General features: G+C 36.1%; 1 protein-coding gene and 1 long non-coding RNA gene across 2 annotated transcripts; both read left to right on the forward strand.

Moving 5' to 3' along the window:
- The first annotated feature begins 872 nt into the window (after positions 1-872).
- LOC116173070 lies at positions 873-1,640 on the forward strand. The gene is made up of 3 exons (XR_004145851.1): positions 873-1,047; positions 1,102-1,299; positions 1,349-1,640. It is a non-coding gene; the product is annotated as an uncharacterized LOC116173070 (long non-coding RNA).
- A 3,243-nt stretch (positions 1,641-4,883) lies between these two features.
- Positions 4,884-10,246, forward strand: LOC116174559 (sulfotransferase family cytosolic 1B member 1-like). Its single transcript, XM_031492496.1, has 5 exons — positions 4,884-5,239; positions 5,287-5,386; positions 9,519-9,654; positions 9,703-9,823; positions 9,867-10,246. The coding sequence occupies exons 1-5, from the start codon at positions 5,017-5,019 to the stop codon at positions 10,244-10,246; spliced, it is 960 nt and encodes a 319-aa protein (XP_031348356.1). The 5' UTR covers positions 4,884-5,016.
- The last annotated feature ends 7,290 nt before the right edge of the window (positions 10,247-17,536 follow it).

Raw genomic sequence — 17,536 nt, forward strand, 5'->3', positions numbered from 1 at the left:
CTGCTGTCCTACCCATGTTTGCGTAGGTAGCCTATACCTGTGAAGGTTGTGCAGACGGCCATCAATTTCGTAAACTACTTGCCCCTTCTTTTTGTCCTCTTATTCAAAGTGGTGGAGGGGAGGGGGGAGGAGGTGGAACTAGTTTTATCCCTTCTGTTACTCTAATGAAAAGTTCCAAGAAAGGAAATAATTTATACTAACCAGTAGTCTTCTCCTCGATCCCCTTTATCGTGATCGGTTATAATTCCTATATCTTAAAGAGGGAAATCGTCAAAGAAAAGTACCTATAAAGGACGATTGGGAAAAGAATTAAAAATTGGGCATTTAAATAAAATTTGATTACATAGCCATAACAACCAATTTAGACGCCAGTTTCCAAAATTTTCGTTTTGCACATGCGCAGTACCAACTTTCTTATTTATGGAGATAAATGAAATTGATACATGGCCACTTGGAATTAAAAGCAAAATGTAGAGCTATTTTCCAAATTTGGTTGTTGGTAGGATGGTGCAGTGCCCCACTTTCTTATTTATAGAAGATTATTTTCGTAGGGGTATTTTAAAAAAATTTGCGCTTTAGCTGCAGAAAGGGTTGTGCACAATTTTGTTACTTTTTTTAAGTTTCTTTTAAAATCGGTTATATTCGATAAGAGTTTGTAATCGTCTGCGAAAAGTTCAGATAAGCGAAGGTTCAGGAAGGAAAGTTTAATAAAAACGTAAAATGGGTTGGTTGGTATCCGAGTTTAACGGAGCTGACTTGGCATGTGTTTGTTGTGGGTGTTTTAGTGACCGTTTGCCACATAGCAATATACCGGGTGATCGAAAAAAACTGCAGACAATTTAAATTTGGCGCTTTAAATTTTTAGTGTTTTTTACTTAAGGAATTGGCAAACATGTTTAGAAGTTGGTTTATTTATGCATTAATTGCCATCCATTGGCGTAGTGTTTTATGTGAATTTTATTTTCTAATCTTCGTACTGTGATCCAGGCGTTTCAAAGCAAACAGCTCTTTTTAAAAAGGTCTTCGCACGTGCATCATTTCGTAAAGGTACGTAAATTAAGAGAACATACTTTATAAGGATCATGTAACCTTACTTTTTAGGCATAAAGGCTTTAAAGTAGATGTCTTTTGATGCACAATTGAAAGGCGTACACGACGTACATGTTTAAAAGATGCTCATATTCGACTCAGTTGTGCTTACTGCAATTCAACGATAAATGTGCTACTTACCATGATGGCGAAGGTGTAAAAAAAACGTAGCCCCAAGAAATGGTTTCCGAAAATTCTCTAATGAAGTTGGTGGGTATAAAAATGTGAACGATAACATCCCTATTTGTTATTTTTACAGACTTATCGCATAATATGTGGCACAAAATTTAACACATTGATATCGGAATGTCTCGCGGAATGTTTTCATCCAGTGTTGATGACGTTAATTTATGAGAAGACGTGGATACGTCTTATTGTACCTATGTAGGCAAATAAAATGAACCTTACGGTGATGGTTTAATGAGCATGACTATTGCTCGGGCAACGTTGGAATAGATATTTGAATACATGAACCCGAGCGTTCAACTGAGCTTGATAAATTAATTTTTTTTAATTAATTAATTGTGATTATTGTTTAGTGATCCATTAAATTGATCCACCACTGCTTTTAAATAAATGACATTTGGTATGTTACCAACTTTATAAATGTTTTGTTTTGTGGGAAATTCAAACTGTCCGCACTACTTTCCGATCACCCGGTATTAAACCACCCTGCGCTAAATTTATAGGTAGTTTACCTAATCCTGTCTCACTTCTAAGTGCGAATTAAAACACACTCCATGGCAATATACAGGCGTTAGAAGAAACGTCGCTAACCGGCTATAACGTGAATTCTCTGACACAATAAACCCATCCTGCGATAATTTACAGGTGTTTGACCGAACGTCGCTCATAGTTTAACGCACATTTCCTGACGGGTCTCCCAGACAAACAACTTCCCACAACTTTTCCACCAATAAACAAATTTTCACAACCAATCAGATTCCTTGACGGCTATCAATCAATTGAGTAACTTGATGATGTTGAAAATCCCACGACGCAGCAACTCAAATAGCGACGACTGCAAACTCTTCTGAAGCAATCACACCATATCCCACGACTAACAGGCGCCTTAAGTTTTCAAGCATTTAAACAGTCAAGACCGTACTTAAGGACCACTCACACACAAACAAAAAATATATAATCCTCTACAATCGCCACAATCGAGAAAGAAGTCACAATCGGTAAAATAGAAGTCAAAACCTTTACACTCCAAAAACACCTTCCGCCCTCCAACCTCCAGCGTTGGGGTTGCGGCTCGCTCGCCGTTCTTTAATCGTCTTCTACGACATGCAGCGCCCTCGGTGGTGGGGGTTATTTTTTCCCGCCCTTACACGAGCAAATATATACAAAATCGAAAAATTGTATATACTGGAAAGTACCACTTTTCAGAGTGGTGAGGTGCTTCTACTAAATGTAAAGCAACCAAACCCTTATAGTTGAGAATGTTTTTTAGCGCATTTCCACAAAAAAAATACAACCACTTTGTCCGTCCGCTCGTTCGTTGAGACGCTACTAGTTCTTTATCTTAAGAGCTATTGTTCTAGTTTTTTCGCTATTTGGTTCGTTATGGTGTCGAGGCTTGCACCAAGGAAGGAATTTTTTCTGCGTTTATTGCTAAAAAAGTTATTGTAAAAAAACCAACAAACCGTTTTTTACATGTTCTATAATTTTACACTTTTGCCGTTTATTAACGATCCTAGAGATAATTTTGTATTGCTGTCTGTCGTCGGTCTGTCCGTCTGTTCCTTTGTCTGTCTGTCCCTCTATCTGTCCGTGTGAACGATCACTTTGTTTAGAAATGTCCGATCGCTTTGACATCTCCGTTAGTTATGAACTGAATTGCATGAAATTCAATATGGGCATAGCTTTAGCCATATAATACGCAATGCCAAAAGTTGAGTCGAATCGATTCAAAATCACAGTGGCCTTTTTTCATCTCGAGCATTTATAAACCGAATTGCAAACTTTTTTATTTATTTATAAAAGTATTTAAATGAAATTTCATACATAGCACTTGGAATAAAGCAATATTTAACGCCAGTTTCAAAATTTGGTTCTGCACATGCGCAGTGCCAACTTTCTTATTTAGAAAAGCATTGCAATGAAATTTTTCTTATAAACTGAAATTGAAGTAGCACGTCAAATATGGATTGCACATATGCAACGCTATCTTTCATATTTGTGGCCGGATTTTTACGATTTTAACAGAAGTGCATCTTACAAATAAGGTATAGAATTTTCTTTTTATTGTTTAAACAATTTATTTAATAATTTAGATTTACTTATTTAGCATGATGTGTCACGTTATTTACTAAGATAAATTTAATTATCTGGCCAGTAGGTATATTTTTGAGTTTAGCTAGGAATTAGGTTTCTTTTATCGTTTTAAGAAAATTGTAGGAATTTGTTTGATTTCAGTATTTAATCATAATGAATGTATGCAGCTTGAGTTAATTTTCATGACACTTATAATTCCTTGCAAAGGGAAGTAAACAGGCAACTGGTTTGTCATAAAAATTTCTGCAGAGGACGACCGTATCGAGTTAATGTGTCGCAATTTCGATCGTACAACACGCGGGCCACAAGTCGTCTTCGATTTCGCACTCGAAAAATGTCAACATTAACTCAGAAGGAAATTAAATTTTCGAAAAGAAGGGAAAAACTACCTCGGAACAAGAAATATGGCCCGTCCAGACCTTCCACTTTACCGCAACACCCCGTTATCGAGATATTCGAATTTTCCTTTGTGAGTAACCTCTTCCGACTGATATTTACACTTGAATTTGTGATTCCATAAACAGATACTTGTCACTCAGACGTTCCACTTGCCGTTTGTGAGGACCTATTCCGTGTTGCATATTCAAATATAGTGAACAAGGCGGGAAAATGTTCGGGCACTTTTACTACACAAAAAGGGGACCTGGCACACGCAGAGCATAGACCAATCTCACAACTAGGGATTGATGAAAACTCGGAAAATTAAAAATGTATACAGAAGTAGTGTCTCCGAGAGAGAAGTAACTATAAAAATCAAATTAGAAACGTTCGGAAAACCTGCTGTAAAAACTAAAGAAGATAAAATTACGCCCATATTCAAATTCACAAAATTTTGAAAATTCTAAAAGTATACAATCTGAAAATGTTTATGTGCAAGGAACTCCCCCCCCCCCCCCCTCTTCCCTTCACCTTATAACTTAACCTTTATCTTAATTTACTTATTAAGCTTTTCGGTTTAAAAAATGTACTTTATCTGCACACGAGATATTTACAATAAATATCACTTTTCTCACATGGACAGACGGATGGATAAAACAATGGTAGTTTCTATTTTTGAAAAATGCACAGGAGAAATTCACTCAAAAATTCAGAAAATCCGTTGTAGTGACAGTGTCGTTACGTCTAACCTACCGACAATGATCATAAAATATAATCCATCCATCTAATGTAACAACTTTGTCTGGTAGATTAAGAAAATATATTTCGTTTTAGGCCAAATTTTATCCTTCAATACTAAAAATCTATTTTTATTAAAAACCGCACAAAGCTGAATTTAAAAAATAGATGTCAAAGTTACACGATTAGCATATTTTTGCATATTTGTGACTACAGATTAAATACGCAAGTCTATTGCTAACTTCACGCGAATGTATAGCTTTCTGTTCAGTACTTAAAAATAAAACTGCTAGATGGATTTGCGTATCAATTTCTAAACATTTTCGGTGGCGATCAGATTATAATGAGTTGCTAAATTAGGCAGACGACCGTGACATACATATAATTATTATTATTAATAAAGGAAGGATTAGAATCAGTTTCACACGCAACTCTAAGCTAAAACGTAGATCAATTTTTGACGTATAGGTGATAAAAATAGGCTAAGTAAATAATTACGTAACCAAAAGTGAGAGTGCTGATAAAAACCGCATGGTGATGAGTACCGAAATGCCGTATATCAGAACTCTTGATGACACCACGGAATTAAATCGTATGGTCAAACGCCTATACGGCTCACCTTCAATCGGAGGTTTTATAGAAGTAGGCCCCTTTAATAATTTGATGATAAGCGAGTATGAAAGTGTGTACGAGGAGATCAAACAGTTTCCGATCCACGACGATGACATCTTTGTTGTGGGTTACCCTAAATCTGGTAAGTGAGCGGTGAAACGATGACTGCGTGTATGACTTGGATTACAGGAACTCGTTGGACGGAAGAAATGGTTTGGTTGATATGCAATGATTTCAATTACGGGAAGGCAAAGGAAGTAGATTTGATAAACCGGTTTCCGACACTAGAGTGAGTAAGAATACATTAGTTGAAAAAGGATGGCTATAATAAAAAAAGTGTGTCCCAGTGTACTATTTATCATTTTTATCAACCCCAAACTTCTCAAACATCCTGTATACTAAGTCATAGTCAAATGTGACGTAGCTCAGATGAGTTTACGTTAGTAGTTCTCAGTTTGGCAGGGTCCTTGGTTTGAATCCCAGATAAGGAATGGCTGTTTGTGATTGTATAATGGTTGAGTGGGGGGGAGTTGCTATTAGCTAAAGCTGTGCCCACTATCGATCGAAAACCAAAATAATATTTTTTTTGGATTTTGAATAATTCTGAAAAATACAATTGCTTTATCGGTCAGTACTCAGTAGGCCCCAGTCACTACTCATCAATGCTTTCCCTTCTCCTGTAGCTTGGTATGATATGTGATCTCATTATGGTACCCAATGCAGTTACCAATTACGTTAAAAGGAATTTGAGCGTGGAAACAAAAAAAAAGTGTTTTTTTCCAAATAAACGCGGGATTATAATTATTGGTTACGTGCACAGAAGTCTCAAAATTTACGTTGCTTACGTAATTTTTTGGTCGAAACACATAGGAGTAGTAAATTGTAGACATTCTTCAAAATTTACTCTCGTTGAAACTTTGTACTGGCATCTTTCAATATAAAAATGACGAAATCAAACTTAATAAAAAAAATAGTATATTAAAAAACAGTGTATAATCAAGTCTTTTAAGCAAGCGCAACGAATGCAACGATTCAAATGCTAAAGACCAAATATACAAGCGTTTCTTATAGTATTTTTTTAATTATACCTGCAATATAATTTAAAAATAAGGGAAATAAAATGAAATCATATGACTTAACGTTATATTGGAATACATTCATTGGTAACTCCGTGATTGCCTTGGAAATGTCACTTGACGTTTGCCTATAAAAATCAGTCAAAATAAGGTTGACTTCGATTGAAGAAAATAATACACCGTCCATTCAGTGACTTGTTGCAAAAGCAGAAGAAAAGTTGGTAGGTGCAAAATCCAATTGCAAAAGTCTATTATAAAGAATAATAAAGGATGTTGGCGTAGATGAATAGGAAGCATCTTTGAAACAAAGTCTCAAATGCATCGTTAATGCTTGTACATATGAAGGTAATGTCAAAGGCATTTAAATATTCAACCCTTTGGTGCATTCATTCAAAACTTCAATCAATACTGCGATTAAAAAGTGGAACCTACCTACTCTAAACCACGTGCGTTTTTGAAAGCTTCCAACAAAGCATACGAGCAAAAGAAATCTTTTGCATTTGCAGAAAGCGATCTGAGGATTTTTATTTCAGTCTCAGTTTGAAGTAACGTTACTGAGCAACCTTCCAAGAATATTCCCAGAGACGCTTTATATTAAATAAAACTGATTGATTTACGTATGCGGGAACACCTTTACCCGAGGCGAGCACATTATGGAATACACATGCGATACCGACAACAAAATCCTTTTTGTTTAACAATTGTATGCAAAAACAAGAGTCAAAAATTGTTGCTCAGTTTTCATGAAAATGGGCCATTTTTGTTGTCCGCTAAAAAATTGTAGTTTGAATTTTTTTAACTAATATTGATTTTTCTCGCGATCAGCACCGTCGTTTAGCGCAATTTTTGAAAATTGCTTACAAAATCTACAAAGATCATTTCCAAAAATCTAGGAAAAATCGTTGGTTCCGGTCTTCTATGTGTTTTGCTTGTAAAACAATTAAAGAAAAAAACACAATAGTTGAGCCTCTTGGTCATTGATAAACAATGTTAGTTTTAGTCGCTCTAATCACCCAATATTTACAGTGAGCGGCTAAAATATGGAACAAGTTCATGTAAAAATCAGGTGTTGGGTTTAAAAAATATTGTTCCATTTAAAAAATCAACTTTGGTATTAAAATCTACTTTTTTCACACCCTGTATATTTTCTCTTTAGTGCAAAAAATGCGCAAGAAAAAGTATGATAGAGATGTGCGAGCGTTAGTTTAAAATCCAACACCTGATTTTTAAATGAATTTGTTCCATATTTTAACCGCTCACTGTACTTGCTATTAAAAATTGCGAGAATGTGAATTTACTTCCATAAGTTTCGCAACCGGCAAATTACTCCAATTTATGTTCACTGAATAATTAATAATTCCAGCTAAATTTAATATAATTTACATGCTCGTATATTTAGAAAACTTAATACCAATTACAAATAATTGTCTTTATTCGGCACATAATTTCGCAAATTCTATACAATTTAGGTAAAACAAATAACTGAACCAAGCGCAACAGCCTCAATCTTAATTAAGTCCAGAAATTACGCCCTCAGTGATGTATTCATTGTAAGGCAATTAAACCACCCGCAAATTTTGTGAACTGTGAAAGTTACGTACAAATTATCATGTATTCAGGTTAATTAATCAATGCTAAATGAAAAGAAATTACCTTGTTTATTGATCAGCATTTCCCACAATTTAGTTTTTTTTTCGCTAGGAAATCGAATTTTCGATCTTCAAACAAACGACCATTCTTTGCCGATGACTTTACATTCTTTACAAAAAAATATCAATTCCCTTAGAATCAGATAAAGCTATTAAACACGCTTGAAAGCGTAAGTTTATTTTTTCTGTCATTTCTTAGTCGCATAGCCGAATGTTGTGAAGGCATAACAATTTATGAGTATAGAAACCATATATCACAAATATAGATCCCTTAGAAAAAACTGGTTTATATTAAGGTGCAGAAGGGATTCTAAGACCGATCATTCACAAATATTTCCAAATATGAATTACTGAATTACTAAATTTTAAAAACTGGATACTTGTGAATCATTTTTTGGCCCACGTCAGCACCTAAATCGATGGAGGATGCCAAACTGCTTCGCTATTAAGTACTGCTGCCTTATAGTGTCGATTTTCCGGTCGATCAAGTATCAAATTTTAATATGTCTATGGAGTGTAATTTTTTAAAAGATTTCTTTTTGTGATTAGTTTCAAATGTGTCTCCGTTTTTTTTTAATTTTTATGGATTAGAATTTTTGGGTACACTGTTATTTTTAAAAATGTATACGAGCATTTTCAATTGTCTCATTTTGCGAACTGTTGAATAGTTATGAAATCCTCCAATTCTTTTTCCTCTTTGAATTTTTGGAATATTTTAGCTTTTTTACTTTTCTTTAAATTTCCCCATTTTAATGAATCTTTTGCATACACTTTAATTTTTAGATTATCTGAATTTATCTAATGTAATGAATCTAATTTTTTTTAATTAACATGATTTTGTAGCTGTTTCTCAGGTTTTTATTATCCTTACCGGCGGAAACAATTTTGAATTTTTCTATACACTTGCAGGAACTGTTTCAAGTTTTTCGGAATTGCTTGAATCTTTCTCTATTTTTTAAATTACAATCTTATCTTCGACTTTTTGTGTAAGATTTTATTTTTCTCATATTCCGAATAATGCCAATTTTTCAATTGTTCTCAATCTTTCGGAATGTTTGTGTTATTATGTTTGCCTCTCTCTTAGGGAGTTTTGCATTACACGAAATTCAATGTTTTAGATTGGGGAGAGAGGGGGGGGGGCATGAAGAATATGGCACGTTAGAGTATATCATGTCCCCATTTTTCACCATTCTAAATTTCAAATTTGTGCACACCTAATCACAAATTTAGATTTATTTTCTCAAGAAATTATTCGGATTTTTCCAAATTTTTGTTGTTTTTTTAAATTGTCCTATTTTCTGAATTGTTTAAATTTTTCAAAATATTTGCTTGTTTTTTAAAATTTAAATCTTTGATATTTTTTCTGATTTTTAAGACGCTCCCCCCCCCCGCTTCTACAGTGTATTTAATAAAAATACTAGTGATTGAGTGTGTTACGGGTTTCAAAAATTCTACCAATAATAAATGTTCATTTAAATGTACCAGGAGTCTTTCGGGAGGAGCTTAACTATTTCTAGCGGATGAAGAGATATCTCGATTGAGGTGAGATGGAAGTAATTGAGACCTTATCCGGCGGCAAATATTGGCCCATTACATTGTCCCCTCCTTGTCTTTCAAAAATCAAAAATATAACTGAATCCATACAATTACCCTCACGACAGTATAGAAAGATTGACCCACTAAAACTTTCGTTTAGGACCGACGGAGTTTCATTCTACAACATCAACGTCGGAAAAATACTGTCCGAAATGGAACGACCTCGCCTAATCAAAACACATCTACATTGGAGTTTGTTTCCAAACGAAATTACCAGTAACGCCAAGAAACCAAAGGTTGGTTTTTCTTCAGTTGTCTGTAACAAAAACTAACAGAAACTCTAGTTCATTGTCGTACTTCGTTCCGTCGAAGACGTGTGCCTCTCCCAGTTCCACCATCACCGAACAACTCTGGGATTTAAGGGGAGCTTCGAAGAGTTCTGCAAGCTATTTTTGGCCGGAAAAGGTAAAACACGATCTCACGAACTCCCACCGATAACATTTTACAGTTCTTCAAGGTCCCTACTGGTCCCAAGTGTTAAGCGTGTGGGACCAAAGAGAACACCACAGTATGCTGTTCATCAGGTACGAAGATATGAAGAAGGACCTGGCGGCGATCATCCGTCAAGTAGCGAACTTCCTAGGAAAAACTGTGCCAGAGGAAGAAATGCCTAAGCTTATGGATCATCTCAGTTTTGATTCGCTGAAGAAGAATCCCGCGTTTAACCACGAGGATATGCTAGCCCAATTCAATGGGGATTGCAATCCGTTTACTAGAGAGGGAATTTTCGGTGGTCATAAGGCGGTTATGACGCCAGAAATGATCGGCAATTTTAAGGATATGAATGAAAAAATGTTTAGGGGGACAGGATTTTCATATATTAAATAATAAATGTTGACATAGATTTCTTTACAGCATCAGCCATCTCGCAAGCCACAGACCTAGGTTTTGTAACTGCATCCCAAAAAGTTTCAAAATTTGCGTTGCTTTTTTTGATTTTTATCTTAACGAGTATGGATGTAACGACATTGCCTAGGTTTTTGGTTTGCTCTTTCCAAAATGAATACCTTAAGATGGGACACCACTAAACGAAGTTGTGAAAAAAACTAACGTTCTTCACAAAAAAAAAAACGAAAAATATCTACATTTGGCCCACATTGAACGCGCTGGTAACCCCAATCTAAATTTGTTCGCGATAAATTTCTTGCGTGGTTGAAGGTCGAATCTCCTGAAAAAAAGTCACGAGTTCTCTCGCGGCTTGACCGGTAATGCCTCCAAAAAAACTTCCTTCAGATTAATCCCTACCTATTTTGTATAAATTAATGAACACCCTTATCAAGATGGCGTCTAGTAATTCGGTAAATCATGTCTTCAAGAACAAATTTCATTGGTTATGTCCACGATTTACACAAGATTTCGACTGTTGAGTTATTCCTACAAATATTGGCGATGACCCAATCCTGATTCTGTGGTTTAGGAGCACACAAAAACAATTACATACCTTATACTGGCAAAATTAGTAATTAGGTCGGTTTTGTTTAAAAAATATTTTTGTGTACCAAGGCGGGATAGTGGTTGTTTTCCGGGGCGAAGGAAGATATGGCCAGGCGAGGCGCAGCCGAGGCTGGCCACTTCCTGAGGCCCGGAAAACAACTTTCGTGCCGTGGTGCACACAATATTTTTTATCCTATACACTTACATTTAAAATTAATCGCTCAACAACGTCCGACCGCAAGCGCTTGAATTTGGATTTGCTTTAACGCGTCAACGTGCACGCGTTTGTTTTGTTTATTTCCACGTTACCTGCTGACTACGCGAAAAAAATTTTACGAAACGGTGCAATCTAAGTGGGCCCACGAGTATATTTTTTACTAGTAGATTTACCCCTTTCCCTTATAATACAGTTCAACGCAAATTCAAATTCTAGCGCGCTTGCGATTGCACAGTGCGGAGTCACCGAAGGGAGTCACGGTGCAACAGAGCAGAGGTGCAAGTAGAGAATACCGATCATGTGCGAACTGAGTTGACATTTCCGGCATTTCACTGGCGCGTGATTATTTCCTTAGAAAATAACGGGATTTAAGGGGTTGTAATTAATACCAGGCGCATATGTAATTATTACTGGTCTTCTGTATTAACAAATGTGTTTTAAAATTGAATGTGTGTTTTCAGGGACAAAATCACACCGGTTACATTTTAAATCCTTCGCAGTATCCATGTCTTGTCAATTTTAAGACTGGATTTATGCTTGGCGACGAAAGCGCAATGGGCACACTTTAAATCCTTGATGATCTTGTATTTAAAAAAAATGTGTTTTATAAATAGATTTATTCATTCCTTACAGTCACACTGGACACATTTTAACTTCGGGATAGTCTCGTATGTTAAAATGCTACTTATTGCGGATAAGCGGTGTTCTACTTACAGTGCAAAGTACATCTTGGTGTTAAATGTATTGACACAGATGCTCGTTATTGAAAGTACATGGAAGATTATGACAAGTTTGAAACGTCTGAATTGGTCACGTGATGTTGTGAAAGTATTCAAATTCACGAAACATTGATAGGTATAATTATAGAGGTTCGCGGTAATTAAATAAATTCTTGAATTCAGTAAAATAAAGTGAACATAGGGTAAATTTAATTATTAAATCAGTGTTGACGATTTTATGTTTCTTATTTAATAAAAAGAAATAACTTCTTTGACATTTTATTACAATCGCGCCATCTAGCGTACATAAGGCGTATTTTTTTTCTCGCCTAGCCGACAAAATTGAATTTTCTCGCTCCATGCGTGCAATTGTCTTCTTTCCCGTCCTCACACAGGCGAGAAAATGTAAGTTTCTCCTTGTATAGGATAAAAAGTACTATTGTAACTACATCAAGTTTGACCACTGGGTGTCACCTCAAATTCAAAATTCTTGTATTTTTTGCGCATTTTTTAAGAATTAAAAAAAAAAGTGCTATTGTTTGCGTTTTGTCCGTCCGTCCGTCCGTCTAGACCCACTTCTACCGTTTTGAACTACTTCTAGGGGAATGGTCCTAGAGTCCTGGAATTGTTCGCAGTAGGTAGCCTATACCTTGAAGGTGTGCCAGACGGCCATCAAATTTCGCGGGGGGGGGGGGTTAAAACACATGTTCTACCCTTCATGGTATTCTAATGAAAGGTCTCATCGAAATAAATTGGTTGTACAAAACTATAACTTTCCCGTGCGACTCTTTTTCGAGATCAGTGAGCGACGGGGCCTGAGGGGGGGGGGGGGATTAAAAATTAATTTTATCTCTCACTGTATTCTAATTAAAGGTCTCAACGAAAGGAACCGTTTTCTACCAACTACTGCCCTTCTTTCTGTCCTCTTATCAAAGTACGTCGTGGAGGGAGGAACTAGTTTTATCCTTCATGGTACTCTAATGAAAGGTCTTAACGAAAGGAATTCATTTCTAATTAGCCCTCCTCCTCGACCTCTTATAGTGATCGGGTATATTCTGTAGGTAAGATACTGTTGGACTCAAGATTACGCCTTCTATCTTAGAGACCTGAAAGTAAATTCAATGAGCCATTTAGAAAAATCTTTACCGCATGTTTCTACAATTAAGTTTCCAAGATACCGTAACGTGCCCGCTTATTTGGTCACCCTGTACTTATGAGTTATAATGTTAGAGATATATAATACAATAAGGTAAGCCCTTGGTGTATAAATTAAACGAGCAAACAAAACGGAACCTTTTCTTAATTTGTTTTGTGTTGCTCTGAGCTTTTAATACACAAACAAGTAAAGCAGTGTAATTCGGATGGGGCCAGTAGATACTCGAAAGCTTCCAGTAACTCACTTTCAAATATAATGCTCGTGATGTAACTTAATCATTTACTGTAATTGCTTATTATTCAGTTTCGTATGCAATAATCTGTTTGTTTTGGTCGCATTATTATAGTGGCCAGAGAGCTTACGTAAGTTTAATTCTAGTTAAGTAACTATCAACTATCCCCCAACTTGCGGGCTTTCGTAAGTAAATTAGTGAATTAATTACCGGACGGCTCTTACGGTTATTAAAGCAGAGTACCCCAGTTTCATTACTTTAGTTCAGTTTCCGATCAATTGGACGACTGTTTGAGGCAGATAATTACAATTTTTCGTGGAGATGATCGTATCACAATTCGTACCATCATTATACCAATAAACTACCGAGTACGTAACGGTTAATTTATAATTAATTCGATTGTTATGTCAGTCACCGATGAAGCCCGTTATGAGAAAACTTCTCCGCCAATTTTCTATCGCGCCGAGATTTTATCTCGGGAAGAAAAATCTTATAAGTGCCAACTACTTTCCACCTACTAGCAAGCAAAATGAAATTGCTGAACGTTTCTATAGTTTTTTCCGAATTAGGGAAAACTTTCTTTGTCGGGAACCATTTAACTGAAAACTGCTTTAAAAGTCTGCTACAATAAAAATATTATTCCTGTCGGTTTGGGAATGAATAATTAATGCGTTTTGATTCCTACTTTTCTGTTTTAATGTTTAAGAAAGAATAACGATTTACTTAAAAATGGTACAATTCATCATATACTTTGGATCTTGGAATAATGAACTGGTGGATTCTTTTTTTAAACTTTTTTAAAATTCCAAAATAATGGTAGTGACCGATGATTTGCCGAGAACGTCATGAAACGTTCATTTTCATGCCTACTTTCTGTCAGGAAATTTTAGTTTCCATGACAGAGGCAGAGTACATTACGTTTCCTGCAGCTTGCCACTTTTCTGGCCGCAGCTGTCACTTTAGCGGCCGCATTTGTGACATTTCCAAATGTCTATAATGACTCCTACCATCACTGACAGATTGACATTAAGCGAAAGTTGTATATAAAAATTGAAATTTTATATTGAAATACGATTTCGGGTAAAATCTAATACAAAACTCGTCACTAAAATGACACTACTTGAGTCGGAAAATAAAGTACTCGGCCTCGTCCTTCAATATTTCCTCGCCAGTAATGGTATCATTTTCCCGACTTTTATGTAAATAACTATTAATTTCCACGGCAGTGGCAGTAATACGTTATCGGACTACTTTCCCTGCGTCCGGTCACTTTACCGGCCGCACCTGTCACTTTTCCAGTCGCATTTGTCACACTGGCAATGTCCAATGACAGATTGACGTTGCATGCAATTCCTCACAGAGGTATTTCCCTTCCCCCAACTCACTCCCGAAGCTGTGCAATGAACGGTTCCATAGATATGGTCTCTGACCTTTATTAATGGGACACCCTGTAGACACAAGCCATTGAATTCTATAATTTCTTACAAACTTTTCGTAAATTGGGAAGCATTTCCAAAATTTCTTACACATTTCCACACTTAAGACATTTCCCTTTATCGCGATCGGTTATAATTCCTTATATCTGAGTACTCACAAAGGCAAAATTAATCGTCTGAATATCTGCCGAACGGAGTGCCAGAGGAGGGTACTCTCAAAAGGCGGTTGGAACGTCTAGACGAGACATATCTACTGCCGATGTAAAAACTAAGTATGAATATCTCGAAAATGGAGTGCCGGAGGAAGAAGAATTTCCCTAAGCGCTTGATTCTTCTGCCACTATACAGGGTGTCTTAAATTGAGTAAGATAACATGGCTATCTTTGTGATTATTATACTTACAGATTCGGTTAAATTGGCAAAGTTGTGTAGTTTTTGATGCTAATGGATATTCCGATGCGATATTTTGAAAAAACTAAATCGTTTCCTAGATCATTGGAAAAGAGTGAAAATCGCCATTTTTAAAAAGTGAATTTTAGTAACAAAGAGTTATCCAAAAAAGTTTCAAATAAAAGTTGCAAGATTTGATGGGATAAATTCAATGGGCGTAGAACAAAAATTTTAAATGGTGGTTTTCGAGGTATTGACATCAACTTCCTTATTTTAAATGGACGCCATATTGGATTTTTACGTCACTCGATATAGAAAAAAATTACAATGTATTTCTTATGGCAATAATTCCATGGCCGTATCGATGTTGACTATGCGAGACATTTTTCTATATCGAGTGACGTAAAAATCCAATATGGCGTCTATTTAAAATAAGGAAGTTGATGTCAATATCTCGAAAACCACCATTTAAAATTTTTGTTCTACGCCCATTGAATTTATCCCATCAAATCTTGCAACTTTTATTTGAAACTTTTTTGGATAACTCTTTGTTACTAAAATTCACTTTTTAAAAATGGCGATTTTCACTCTTTTCCAATGATCTAGGAAACGATTTAGTTTTTTCAAAATATCGCATCGGAATATCCATTAGCATCAAAAACTACACAACTTTGCCAATTTAACCGAATCTGTAAGTATAATAATCACAAAGATAGCCATGTTATCTTACTCAATTTAAGACACCCTGTATAGTGGCAGAAGAATCAAGCGCTTAGGGAAATTCNATTGTGTATTCCTTTGAGTTTAGTAAGACGAGAACAAGGATCTCTTGGTCTGCCTTGTTCATCCCTTTAGTATTCCTCTCTCTCTAGATTTATCAAAGACTAAGTAGCGCCTATCCGGGTTACTTTTACTGTTTCCTTCCCTTTTTGGCTTATTTGTGTGTGTATAGAAGAACCCCATTTTCACCCCGACCCACCTCTACATTGCCTGAGCTTACCGTGTGCTTATCTAAGGTAATTTTGTCACGTTGGCCCAAAGTGAACGTAACAAATTATTTTTTTCAAAATATCGCATCGGAGCGTCAAAAACAACTTTGCCAATTTAACCGAATCTGTAAGTATAATAATAACAAAGATAGCCATGACATACTACTCAATTTAAGACACCCTGTATAGCGTTACTAAGAAACATCGATAAATATAGCATGCTGCTTGTAACAGGTGTTCGCTTTGCCATGTTAAAGAATTTTTCGAATTTACAAATTTTCCAGTATAGGAAATATACCGCTTCATAGTGAAAGAGAACGAAATTTTTATGCGATAGAATGAAGCGCTTTCAGATAAGAAGAGATTCGAAACGACACAGTATTGCCAGTTCTAAAGATCTTACGGAGCATGAGGGACGGACTTTCTGCTATACCCTTAACATGTATAAAAAAAACGTGGCAGAAGCTTGGTTTGCGCCGGGTCCGTTTCTGTTTTTGGGTTTTACGACTACTTTAGAACAAATTGGGCGAAAGAGAGATTCTTCGCCGAACCTATCTAAGTTGTGTGCGGCATTTTAGAGGCATCATTCTCAACTGAAAGGTTCCGTATAATCGAAGTGCGGCATTTTAGAGGCATCATTCTCAACAGAAAGGTTCCGTATAATCGAAGTATATGGAAGATTTAACAACCGCGGAATCGTACGTGATATTTCGATAATTGCGAAAGTTAAAGTTAATTGCCGAATTGCAAGTGAAAACTGTGCTGCCAGTTCGACGAAACTATTGCCGTGTGTGCACTTAAATCCATTGCCAATTGACATTACGAGTAAGTGGCGTATTTATGCAAAAAGGGCAACTTCGTGCCGTAGAGGAATCGACCGGCTGTCTGATTTATTTTCAACCGTTCTTAATACGTGAGCGGAAATTTTCGTTTGGTTGCAGCATTTGCTCCGCGTGATCTCGCTTAAATAAATTTGACCACGAACGCATTGTGCTCAAAAGTACAGAACGTTTCATTGCGTGTATACTTGGAGTGATTAGTTACAATTAAAAAAACAAGTGTATTAACCAATTTTGTGAGCCTCTATACTGGACGATAATAAGATTTTGGATAACACGGCAACCGGTAAAAAGTTTAAAGACGATTAAATAGTGCTTTTGCCAGAGGTTAAAACCCTAACTATACAAGGGGAAAATTGACATTTCTACAAGTACTGCAGAAAATTGGTAAATTATTTCAGTGATTAAAATGCAGTTTCTTGTGTAAGAAAACTAAGCGAAAACTCCGAGAACTGACGTCACTCTCCGTAAAACGTTCTACTTCTATTTTTTCCTCCCAATAACCACCCCCCTATAGTATTAAGTAAACCGTAGTATAGGTTTCTTTTAGGTACTTCAAATTTATCCGTATGCAATAAATGTAACCATTGTTATTTTCTTTTGAATGTTATGCAAGAGAAAGGCGAGCTTTAGCCGCGGTCCTTCAGGTCAAGGAACTAATGACAACCTGCATCAATGCATGATCTCATTTTTATTTCAAAATTTC

This window comes from Photinus pyralis, unplaced genomic scaffold (genome assembly GCF_008802855.1).
Source record: "Photinus pyralis isolate 1611_PpyrPB1 unplaced genomic scaffold, Ppyr1.3 Ppyr1.4_LG6, whole genome shotgun sequence".
Lineage (NCBI taxonomy): Eukaryota > Metazoa > Arthropoda > Insecta > Coleoptera > Lampyridae > Photinus > Photinus pyralis.